The sequence below is a fragment of the Macaca mulatta genome, chromosome 14, assembly GCF_049350105.2.
Source record: "Macaca mulatta isolate MMU2019108-1 chromosome 14, T2T-MMU8v2.0, whole genome shotgun sequence".
Classification (NCBI taxonomy): domain Eukaryota; kingdom Metazoa; phylum Chordata; class Mammalia; order Primates; family Cercopithecidae; genus Macaca; species Macaca mulatta.
In genome coordinates this window covers 109,415,748-109,428,789 of record NC_133419.1, presented here as the reverse complement: position 1 = coordinate 109,428,789, position 13,042 = coordinate 109,415,748, and the positions used below count along the sequence as shown (strand labels likewise).

The following is a 13,042-nucleotide window of genomic DNA, read 5'->3' as shown; positions in this document are numbered from 1 at the left end:
AGATACACTGTATATCTGTGTATTATGTGTAGATTTGTGCTTTCTACATAAAAAGAGGAAGATTTTACCCCCGTGGAGACTACGTGCTCTGCCAAAACAGATCATGTACCAATCCCAGAACATGCTCCAGTATTTTCTAGCTTCCAAGCTTTTGTTCAGTCTGGCCATTAGAGAGGTTGAGGGAATATGAGAAAATTCCTAGACTGTACTTCTGCTATTCAGCATGCTAATCCCCTTGCCTAGAATAGACTCACACATCTCCTCCCACCACCCCCTATTTCTTCCTCTTGAAATCTGACTCTTCATGCAGCAACCTAAATACTGTATCCTCTCTCCATCCACTCAGTTGCCACTTACTTTTCTGTGTGCTCATGGAATTTTCTTTATTCCTCTGTTATGTTCTTTGTTACATAGTCATCTTTCTATTTGTGTTTCTCTCCCACTGGATTACAAACTTTCTAAAGACAAGAACTGTGTTGTTCACAGTGTATGATGCCTTCATGTAATAGGCACCAGGATATGTTGGTTGAAATCAGTTCACTGATATACTGGAAACAGTGTAAAATCCCACCAGTGACCATATGGAAAAGTCCCACGTGTATGCTAAATAAATGAACACACTAGAAAAATTGGACGCCATATACAAGACATACTCCCAAAACATGATCACTAATACAGACACTGTTTATAAAGGAGTTCTGTGTTGTGTACACCATAGGTGAACAAAATTGGTTCCTGGTTCACACAAATAACAGACACCCACAGAAAGTTGTCTGAATGGCTAGCTGCCTAGGCATGTTTTAAATAATGATGATCAAGTGGGGGTAACCCAGAGACCAAAACACAAGTGGCAATTTTTGATATCATGTTCTTATAAAGATACAGAATTTTAATTGGGTTTATGTGCCATGAAAAGAAATGATACATGCAGATGTACATTTTATATGTTAGTAATCATCACCGTCTTCAAAATGACCAAATTAAGGCTATGGGACAGAAAAGTCAATCTGACAGAGTTATTTTTGTGTAGGAAGTGAAGCCAAGATAAAAACATGTTTTCTGTAAAAGCCTTGATAATTTAAAAAAATGTATATATGTGAATATCTTTATAAATTTCCATTATTCTTCATTGTATTGTGGAACAACTGACTTTCTAGGAAAGCTATTTCCGTGGCTTCATAGGATTACCAGAGGATTAGGTATTTTTAAATGGCACGTGCATTACTTCTCTGAGTTTATTAAGATGGTAATAAAATCTTACAGAAAACTTCTAACAGGTGTTTTCTACCGTCCTTTGCTTCTGGGCTGTCTTCTCCTAAAATACCATAAACTGTTTTGTTTGTTTGTTTGTTTCTAAAGTCTGAGAATGACTTTTGTGGGACAGTGGAGGTGGGGGGTGTCTACGGGATGAGAAGCTTGGCAAATAATTCGTTTCCAAGGATACATAATTTCCGCCCTTCAGCCAGGTTCATCCACAGTCAGTAGTGTAATTGAGTTTAGTTCTTCCTGGTCTTTCAAACGAAGTAACCCTTTTGCCAGTTACAAACCCTACTTGCAATTCTATTTTCTATGGGCTCTTAATTATTGAAAGAGAGGATTAGTCATGAATCTCCTTCTTTTTCACTCCTTTGCTAGTCAAGCTCAAGTTCTGCGAGCAAACAGCAACAGCAAAAGCAAACACTTTGGCGCCAACACTTAGCCTTGCCTCACTTTAGAGGCAGAATTATATAGGCTTGTTTGCTTAACAACTCAGATAGGGGGCGGGGAGGGTGACGGGAGGGAACGAGGGAGGGATCGAAGGAGGGGACGAGGGAGGGGACGAGGGAGGGGACGAGGGAGGGGACGAGGGAGGGCCCGCCCCCCTTGGAACAGGATTGGTTCCCTCACTCCCTTTAGACGTTCACTTTGCATCTCGGTTGGACAGGTTGAGAAACATGTCATTAAGGTGTTGTCAATATGAGCCCTTTAGGTGTGGGCGTTCCCTAGGTTTGTGGTTTTAGACTTTCAAAGGGACGGACTTATTATTGGCTGTGGGATCAAGTTAGTGAAACTGGTCTTGTATATGTTGAAAAATGCCTTCCTAACAGGAGGCGCCAAGGAGCTTAAGTGTAACTCACACACAGTAAAGAAAATGACGAAAGTTCCTCCGGGGTTTGATTTCAGTTTCTTAAATGACGAAGAGGCCAGGAAGATCCTTCAGGTGCTGGAAAGAAATGAGGAGCTACGGAGGGCCGAGAAGGACAGGATCAGGTACAGAGCAAATTCATTTCTCTTGTGCTGGGCCTGGGTCCAGCAGGGGCCAGGGATCCGCGGGGAAGGCGCGGAGCTCGCGCGGGGCACCTGCCCGGGGGTGCTTCGGGCGGCTGCTGCGGAGGCTGCGGAGGCTGCGGGTTGGGAAGAGAAAACCGCGCCGAGTTGCCCTCTAAAGGACTTTGGGATGACTAGTTGGTACCCTCTCCATCCATCGCATACCAGACGGGCTCGGCTGCGGGTCTGGGGTCGCGCAGGGTGGGGGTCCGTGCGCTGCGGGGGCCGCGCAGCCACGCTGTGGTGTGCCGGGTGTCTGCTGGGCCACCGCGGGGCGTGGGCCGTTCCAGGCAATGAAATGCGGCGGGGGCGCGATCTGGAGCGGAATCCTGGCTGCTGCTCACTCCGCGGCCTGCGCGCACCCACGTGCTCCCACGGGTCCGACAGAACTTCCACCCTCGCCTAACACAGTTTTCCCTCGGCACCAGAGGCGAATCTCCCCACCCCACGGGGGCAGTCAGCGAAGCCTGGGAGAGCGGGCACCTCACCGGAGGCGAAAGGTCCCCACCCCAAGGGTAGGAACTCGAGGAATTTGTCAAATAGAGACTTATGTGGGCGAATGGGACTTGGACACACGGGGTTGGCTGGAATGGTTGGGTCTCCTTGTGCGTGGTGCCGTGGGGAGGGAGATTCTGCGAAATTTCATCCTTGACCTTACTATGCACTGTTGTAGGTGAGGGATTGGTTACTAAAGAATGAAATCCAGAGACACAGATAATGACCTGGGAGGTAAATTAACCAGTTTTTCTGCTGGGGAGTGTAAAGGGACTCTCGCCAATGTTGGAATATACCCATGTAAGTCTTTCTCTAGATAACTGTGGAAGGGAATTCAGGACATCACTCTCAGGTCACACTGTGTGCCATTGATTGGAATTTAGCAAGTCGTTTTGTTTTATGATCAACTGCTTGCTAATGTGAGTTCCAGGTTCCCAATTATTTCTAGATATCCCCACCTGCCTGTCCCCCACAGCTGACAAAAGAAACCCTCCAAGGACCCTCTTCAAATTGGAAAATCTAGTTAGTCTTTATAGAAATAACTAGAATATACTAAGCCCCATGCCCTAACTTCACCCTTCTCCCCTAAACATGACTCTTTGGGGGATGAAGGAATATTTGAAGTTGGTGAATGTGGATTTCATACCATCAATCTCTGCCTTGAGAAAAAGTGGCTTTATCATTCCCCTCCCCTGAACAGTGTAGAAAGTGTGTCTTCATGAGAACAGTATGCCGCACCACACACACCCACGTGCATGTACCTACTCATGTGCACATGCACTGCACACGGGCACACCCAACTCTCGGAAGAAGAACTTCTGAACTGCACGGAATTTCAATGCATACTCCAAAGGCACTAAGAAACTGCGGTTATTCTCAGTGTGTCTTACTGGAAGTGTTTCTTGTCTCTGAAGAGGATGGGGCTTCTTAAGTGATCCATTGTGTATTGGGGGAAATTGAGGGGAGAATTAGAAAATAAGGAGAGAAGCTTTCATTTAAGATGTTATCTTGGCTTTTTATTTTTGACCTGATGCTTGCCTTTGTTGTGTTTTCTCTATTGCAACTCATGACGCCCACTTCGGTTGACTTTAGAGGCAACTGGATCTCCACATAGATCTATTCAAAGCACATGTATCTACACAAAGCCATTGGGCTGGGCATTAGAAGGAAAGTCAAAACACACTTTCTAATTTCATGGCACTCATATCCTAATGGAAGCATCAACAGAAAAAGCCATAATGCTAAGACAAAATCAATACTGTATTATATTAATTATTAAAAATATTTAATTGCCCAAACAATTTGAAAAATGTCACCATTAAAATACAAAAATCATTTAAGGAAAGTAGATGTGTGGACCAAATACCCAAGGCAATGATTTCTAGTACTGTCTTTTCCTTTGATTAATTCCCCACTTCCACTATCAAATACCCGTGTCTGGCTTGCGGTCTCCATGGGATTGTTCTGCTTACCCACTTCAGGCTCACATGTATTAATTTCAGTAGCAGATATTGGCATTCAGAAAGTTCCTGAGACAACATGTCAACTTGGCTGCCTCTTCTGCTCATTTTCTTGATACGTGTGATCATATTTTCCAAATCAAAAATCAGGACACATGACTTACAACTCAAGAGTATAATTTCATTCTGTTCTGGCTTGGCATATAGGAACAACAACAAAAAAGGAATGCTTCGACAGGCCTGTCTGAGAGACTCAGGGAAGCCTTTTTACTATATTGAGAAAGAGCTTCAAGACCTCTTGACTAGAACAATAATGGTCCAAATGGGGAAGTTTAGAAAGTTAGCAGGTTGGGGAATGGCTGATGAGTTCATTCATATCTATGATAGGCTTGAGGTATCTACAAGACAACTAAGAAGAAATACAGGTACCCTATAGTTAGCAATATAGAACTACAGTGTTGGGGCTGGGCCCGGTGGCTCATGCCTGTAATCTCAGTGCTTTGGGAGACTGAGGCAAAAGGATCGCTTGAGGCCAAGAGTTTGAGACCAGCCTGGCCAACACAGCCAGACCCTGTCTCTACAACAAAAATTAAAAATAAATTTAGCCTGACATTGCTGCACATACTTGTAGTCCTAGCTACTCAGGAGGCTGAGGTGGGAGGATCCCTTGAGCCCAAGAGTTCAAGGCTGCAGTGAGCTATGATCATTCCACTCCAACCACAGTGACACAGTGGAGACTCTGTCTTTAAAAATAAAATAAATAAAATAATTAAAAAAAAAAAAAACAAAGAACTACAGTGTCATGCAGGGCCAGAGATATTCTGAGATGGATGTGAGGGTAGTTGAGTTCATCATGCAGAAGGCAGCAGCCTCACCCACAGAGAAATCCCTGAACACATAGAACTTTTTCCTGATCTGTCTCATCTGTACCAGACCTCTATGGTTCCAACTTACCAGGAAAGTATTTGCATTAAATATAATAGTTAATGTTCTAATATATAGTTTATTCAAATTTTTAAGAAAAACACCAAGATTCAAACTGATAAATAGGCAAAAGATAGAAATAAATCATTCACACCAGAAGATATCCAAACAGTAAACATAACAGATGGGAAAATGTCCACCCTCACAGTAGTAAATGAAAATTGAAGTAACCTTGAGATAGCATGCTGCCCCTTTAAAAATAACAGAAAAAAAAGTCTGTGAGTTTAGAATGAAATTGATAGATTCTTCACATTGTTAGTGACATTGTAAGTTGGGTTACAAGCCTTTTGGTGAGCATTATGGCAATATCTATCAAGATATGTCTTATGCTTGACCCAATGGTCCAATTCTTGGATATTTCTCATTAGTAGGAGATTAAGCTGGAGGAGATGGCCACACCAATATATATTAAGTGCTGCCTTTTTATGTAATAATAGTAATTATTGTGGTAATAATGACAACTAACATTTATTAGGCCCTTACTGTATACTAGACACTGTACTAAACATGTTATACAGATTTAATTAATCCTCTCAATAACCTCATTAGGTATACACTTTAATTCTCATTTCACAGAGAAGGAAACAATTGAAAAAGATTGAGTATTTTGTCCAACTTAAGCAGCAAAGCCAGAATTTAAAATCCAGATCTATCTCAAAACTACTTTACCCATCAAGATTGGATAATCCTCACAACCATTTCTTGGGGTATTATTAATGGCTTTTTAAAGAAGAAAAACTGAAATTTAGCAACGTTAAGGAACTTGCCTAAGGTCACACAGCTCATAAATGTCAGAGACAGAATTTGAACCTAAATGTATCTGGCATCAGAACCAGATGTTACAGTGCCTGGTGTCATCAAGTTTTTAAATGGCATGTTTAGATTTAGATCATTTTTTGCTCTGTGGCAAGATTGCAGCCCGGGAGGGTTTTCCAGAATTTAGTTATTTCTGATTGATTTACAGTAATATCCTTGAGCTGTGGCACAGTTCTGAACGGGACTGTATATGTCAAAGTCATGAAGTGTTCTATAGCTGGTGGCAGCTGCCACATCAGGCAGACATTAAAAGCCAGATACACAAGCCTCCTGCCTCCCCTACACATTCTGCCTGCCCCCTCCTCTCCCAGCCTGTGAAATCTGCCTCTGGCTAAGGGGCAGAGTTTCTAGAGACATTGGATGTCTACTGATTGGGCTTTTACTGTGTGCTGGACACTGGGTTGGCCCTGAGAATACAGTGGAAAATAAAACACAGATTCTGCCCCAAATGACATCAGTCTACGAAAGGTTTCCATTGGTGATAGAATGTGTCAGATGAAGTGTTCATATAACTGTAGCTCATCCTTAAGCAGTCCTATGTGGCCTGGAAAAGGGACAACAAGAACAATGCCTGGAAGTCACAAGTGTGCTCAAGAGGCTTGAGCAAGTTCTGATACATAACAAGGTATCAGATTAACACACTGCGGATCTCTGAGCTGTCTGCACTTTCCAGTGGCATCCAATTTAGTTAATTGCTTTAAACTGAAGGAGAACTTTCTCTCAGATACATTCTCCTGTCTAGTTACTCCCGTGGATTTGTCCCCATAGGCAACACACACAGAACTACTATAATAATATCGTTCCATATCCCAATGCCAAGGAGCAGGGTTTTTTTTTAAGCTCAGTGATATTATCACTCCTTTAGCTTATACAGTCTTTCATATTTGTTTTTTTATCCTCATCCTCAACCTGATAAAGCAAATACTATTATCTTCTTTTTCAAAAGCTAATAAAACAACTGTAATAATAGCTAACATTTGTTGAGTACTGACCCATGCAAGCTCTTTGTGTGCACTATCTCATTTAATTCTTACAACAACTGATGAGTTCAGGGATATCTTTATCTCCATTCGACAGAGGAAGCTTAGAGAGGATAAAGGGAGTGTCCGATCTGGGAACTCCATCTGTACATAATCACTGTGCCGTGCTGCCTCCTACAGTACCAAAAAGTTGAAGCAGCTTTCCTCACCTGGCACATCTAGCTCATAACAGAACCAAGACTGGCGTCTATCCACTTTAAAACTCTTGCTATTTTATCTCCACTCACCATAAAAATAAAAAACACACAATTCTATGTAGTCAAATGCCCAGCTAAAAGTTGGAGATGTTATTACTAAGGAAAATGGCATAATGGATATGGGAGGATAACTAGTACCATCTGCTTATATAGAAAAATTGCTGGCAACCGTTTATGTTAAAAAATGCATATATGCGTTCTGTAAGGACGGACTTTATACTGTTAAAATGATTATCTTTGGGGAATGACATTTAAAGGGACTTTCACCCTTTTACTACTGTTTTATTTTTGAGTTATCATATGTTATTTAAAATAGGCCAGGCACTGTGGCCTGTAATCCCAGCACTTTGGGAGGCCGAGGTGGGTGGATCGACTGAGGTCAGGAGTTCAAGACCAGCCTAGCCAACACGGTGAAACCCCATCTTTACTAAAAATACACAAATTAGCCTGGCGTGGTGGCTGGCACCTGTAAGCCCAGCTACCTCGGAGGCTGAGAGAGAAGAATCGCTTGAACTCGGGAGGTGGAGGTTGCGGTGAGCCAAGACTGCGCCGTTGTACTCCAGCTTGGGTAACGAGCAAAACTCTGTCTCAAAATAAATAAATAAATAGAACTGTTTCTTTGGATAATAAATATGGAATGTTTGACTATTTTTTACTTTCATACATGTTTTTTTATGAAGGTAAAATAGTTTTTTAAAATGTCTTTTAAAAAATAAATAACTTTTACTGGTAAATTTCTTTTTTAAAATGTCTAAATGTTTTTCTGCCCTTGTCCTTTTCTTTACAATGTTAATGTGTGAACAGGTAAGTTGGTATATGGTAAGTTGTACATCAACCTTGATTCCTTGTGGTCAAGGATTATTTCAGGGATGGAGAGCCTCACACACTTAGGTACTCAATACCTAGTCAGATGGAACTTAACTTACTGCTATAGGAAATACAAACTAAGGGAAAGAAAGATCTGAGGAAACCAGGTGAAGGGCGAAAGAAGGTCAGGTGAAGGTTAGTCAGAAAATACTTTCATTCCTCATTAGCACAGATGGTCTTAAACCTAAGAACCACATGAAGGTCAAAAGGAGGTCAGGTTAGGTTCAGTAAGAAAATGCTTTCCTTCCCGGTTAGCATAGCAGTGTCTTAAAACTGAGAAGAAGGTGGCTAAGAACTAAGGAGGGCTAGCTAGGGCATGATCTGTCATAAACGTGGGTGGATTCTCTCCTTCACCTTCATTCAGGTCGGTTTTTCTGTAGTGAGTTATTCCCCAGGCTGTGAGATTTGAGAGCTATAGGCTCATCGCCCTCTCCTTCTCAGGATGTTTCTTTATTGACATTGCCAATGGCCCTATTAAAAGGCCATACTTCAAATATTAACAGATCACAGGAGCCAGCTTCCTCATTCCATGGTGTGTTAGGCTTTCTAGATGAAAGAGGAAATGGGAGATGACAGTGACCAAATTCCCTGCACCCCAACATAGACTTGTGTTTTTTTATATTGATCAAGCTTGCCTTGGTTTTAACTTTGAGACGATGCATTTAACAGCAATTGAGGGAGGAAAGGGGTGGGGGAGGGAGTAACTTATCCTGGCAACCACTATTTTGTTCTTCATCACTACAGTTTTATTTTTTAAAGAACGTTATATAAATGGAAGCACACTTCTTTAACTCAGTAAAATGAGGGTCACACAGGTTGTTGTATGTATAAATGATTCATTCTCGTCAGGCAAGTTCGCTCACGCCTGTAATCCCAGCACTTCGGGAGGCCGAGGTAGGAGGTTTCGCCATGCTGGCCAGGTCGAGACTAGCCTGGCCAACATGGCAAAACTCTGTCTCTACTAAAAATACAAAAATTAGCCAGGCATGGTGGCGCACATCTGTGGTCCCAGCTACTCGGGAAGCTGAGGCAAGAGAATCACTTCAGCCCAGGAGGCGGAGGTTGCAGTGAACCAAGATTGTGCCACTGCACTCCAGTCTGGGTGACAGAGCAAGACTTCATCTCAAAATAAATAAATGAACAAATAAATAAATAATTCATTCCTTTATATTGCTGAGTAGTATTTAGTATTTCATTACATAGATTACTACAGTTCGTTTATCCTTTCACCCACCGAAGAACACTTGTATTGTTTACACATTTTAATGATAATGAATAATGCTGCTATCAACATCCATGTGCAGGCTTTTGTGTAAACATGATTTTTATTAGTAGTGGAACTGCTGGATCATATTCTTGAATTTGCAAGAAACTGCCAAACTGTTTTCTCCACAGCTGTACCATTCTGCATTCCTACCAACAGTATATGAGTTCCAATCTCTGTCTTTGTCATTCAGGCTACTACAACAAAATACCTTAGACAAGGTAATTTATAAACAGCAGAAATCTATTGCTCATAGTTCTAGACCCTGGGAAATCCAAGATCAAGGCACTGGTAGATTCTGTGTTTGGTGAAGTCCCCCTCCTCATAGAGGGTGCCTTCTCTGTGTCCTCACATGGTAGAAGGGGCAAAAAGGCTTTTTCTCAGGCCTCGTGTAAAAGGGCACTGATCCAGTCATGAGAGAGGAGCCCTTTCAACCTAATCACCTCCCAAAGGCCCCATCCCTTACTACCATCACCTTGAGGGGTAGGGTTCAACATGTGAATTTTGGGGGGACACATACTTTCAGACAAGAGCACAGTAGTTCTTCAGTCTTGCCAGCATTTGGTATTTTCAATTTTTTTTTTTATTTTAACCATTCTAATAGGTATCTCCTCATGGATCTCCTCATGTTTCAATTTGCATTTCCCTAGTGACTAATGATGGTAAACATCTTTTTAGGTGCTTACTTGCCTTCCATATATTCTCTTTGGTGAAGTATCTGTTAAAGTCTTTTGAAGAGTTTTTAATTGGGTTATTTGTTTTCTGATTGATGAATTTTGAGAATTCTTTGTATATTCTAGACACAGGTCTCCTGTTGAACACCAAGTTTGTAAACATTTTCTTCCCATCTGTAGCTTGTCTGAACTTTCTTCCTGTGTCTTTGCAGAGTACAAGTTACCCAGTTTGATGAAATCCAACGTATCAAACTTTTTTCTTTTATGAATCATGCTTTTCGTAGCATTCTAAGAATACTCTGCCTCAGCCCAGATTACAGACATTTTCTCCTATGATTTCTTTTTGAAGTTTTATAGTCTTATGTCTTACACTGACGCATTTTGAAATAAGATTTATGTAGAGTGTGAGGCTTAGATTGAGGCTTATTTTTGCATATTAATGCCCAATTATCCCAACACCATTGTTGAAAGACTGTCCTTCATTAAATTGCCTTTGCACCTTTGTAAAAAATTTGCTATATTTTTGGAGTCCATTTCTGGATCTGCTCTTTTCCATTGATCTCTATGTCTTTTCCTTCACAAATACTATGGTATCTTGATTACTGTGGGTTTATAGTAGGTCTTAACATCAAGCAGTATGCTTCCTCCATTTTTTTTTTGTTTGTTTTGTTTTGTTTTTGTTTTTGTTCTTTTGAGACAGGGTCTCTCTTTTTCACCCAAGCTGGAGTGCAGTGGCACAATCTCGGCTCAATGCAACCTCTACCTCCTGGGTTCAAACTATTCTCATGCCTCAACCTCCTGAGTAGTTGGGATTACAGGCGTGTGCTACCACACCTAGCTAATTTTTTTATTTTTATTTTTAGTAGAGACAAGGTTTCGCCATGTTGGCCAGGCTGGTGTCAAACTCCTGACCTCAGGTGATCGTGCCCATCTTGGTCTCCCAAAGTGCTGGGATTACAGGCGTGAGCCACTATGCCCAGTCAGAATGAATTATTTACACATACAACAACCGTGTGACTCTCAAAGGTGTTTTACTGAGTTAAAGAAGCCATTCAATTTATTCTTTGTTTTTAAAACTATTTTGTCTATATCGTTCCTTTGCTTTTCCATATAAATTTTTACATTTAAATTTAAAATTGTTCATTGCTAGTATAGAGAAACACAATTGATGTTTGGTATTGATCTTGTACCCTACCACTTAGCTAAGCTTACTTATTGGCTCTAGGATGTTCTTTTTTGGGGGGGAGTTTTTTTTGGTGATTCTCTACATGGCCAATCATGTTACCTGTAAATGGAGATGGTTTTATTTCTTCCTTTCCAATACGTATGCCTTTTATTTCTTTTTCTTGCCTAATATTGACTGGGACTTCAAGCATGATGTTGAACAGGAGTATTGAGATTGTACTTCCTTGCTTTGTTGCTGAGCACTGCCTTTCACTATGAATTATGATGTTAGCTATGATTTTTTTTGTAGATGACTATTTTATTTTGTTGTTGTTGTTAATTTTTTTTTTTTTTTTTTTTTAATAGAGACGGGGTTTTGCTATGTTGGCCATAGTAGTTTCTATCTCCTGGGCTCAAGTGATCCACCCGCCTCGGCCTCCCAAAGTGTTGGGATTACAGGCATAAGCCACCATGCCCAGCCTGTAGATGACTTTTATCTGGTTCTGTTTCTTGCTTGCTGAGAGTTTTTATCATGAACGTATCTTTAATTTTATTAAATGCTTTTTCTGCATCAACTTATATGACCATGTGGCTTTTTCTTCTATAGACTATTGATATACTTATTTATTTTATTATTATTTTTTTGAGACGGAGTCTCACTCTGTCACCCAGGCTGGAGTGCAGTGGCACAATCTCGGCTCATTGCACTTAGGTTCACGCCATTCTCCTGCCTCAGCCTCCCAAGTAGTTGGGACTATAGGCGCCCACCACCACACCCGGCTAATTTTTTGTATTTTTAGTAGAGACGGGGTTTCACCGTGTTAGCCAGGATGGTTTCCATCTCCTGACCTCGTGATCTGCCCGCCTCAGCCTCCCAAAGTGCTGGGATCACAGGTGTGAGCCACTGCGCCCGACGATATACTTATTAACAGTAATTGATTTTAGAATATCAAACCAGCCTTACTGTTGTGGGTTGAACTGTCCTCCAAAAAATAAAAATTAAAAAAAAAAAAAGGAAAAAAAACTATGTTAGAGTCTTAATTGCCAATACCTCAGAATGTGATCTTACTTAGAAATAGCGTCTTTACAGAGATAATCAAGTTAAAATGAGGTGATTAGGATGGGCCCTATTCTAATATGAATGATGTGCTTATACAAAGTGGAAAATTTGGACGCAAAGACAGACAAGCATGCAGGGAGAATGCTTTGTGCAGACAGGAGTTAGGCTGCCACAAGGCAAGGAACTACTTCAGAAGCTAGGAGAGACGCCTGGAACAAACCCTTAGTGCCCCCAGAGGGAGCATGGCCCTGCCAGCACCTTGATCTCTAGCCTCCAGGACTGTGACACGTGTCGTGCAAGTCGCTCAATGTGCCGTACTTTATTATGGTAGCCCAAGAAAACGAATCCACTTATATTCTCAAGAAAATCCCACTTGGTCATCATGTGCTATTGTTTTTATATGATTTCACTACATTTGCTAATATTGAGGGTTTTAAAAAATCTGGGTTCATGAGAGATACTGATATATAGTTTTCTGGGTTTTTATCCTTTTTCTTTTTTTTTTTTTTCTTTGGAACAGGGTCTCATTCTGTCACCCAGGCTGGAGTGCAGTGGCGTGATCTCAGCCCACTGCAACCTCCACCTTCCAGACCTGAGTAATCCTCCCACCCCAGCCTCCCTAAGTAGCTGGGACTACAGGCATGTGCCACCACGCCCAGCTAACTATTTTGTATTTTTAGTGGAGACAGGGTTTCACCACGTTGTCCAGGCTGA

At 41.4% G+C, this 13,042-nt stretch overlaps 1 protein-coding gene across 4 annotated transcripts in view; it reads left to right on the top strand.

The window, feature by feature from the left end:
* The first annotated feature begins 1,870 nt into the window (after positions 1 to 1,870).
* Positions 1,871 to 13,042, top strand: part of EXPH5 (exophilin 5) — an 86,300-nt gene continuing 75,128 nt past the window's right edge. For all 4 annotated transcript variants that reach the window (XM_077964253.1, XM_015115621.3, XM_015115622.3 and 1 more), the window contains exon 1: positions 1,871 to 2,250. In XM_077964253.1, the coding sequence (XP_077820379.1) occupies positions 2,063 to 2,250 (188 nt within the window). In that variant the 5' untranslated portion in view covers positions 1,871 to 2,062. The remainder of the gene's footprint in view (positions 2,251 to 13,042) is intronic.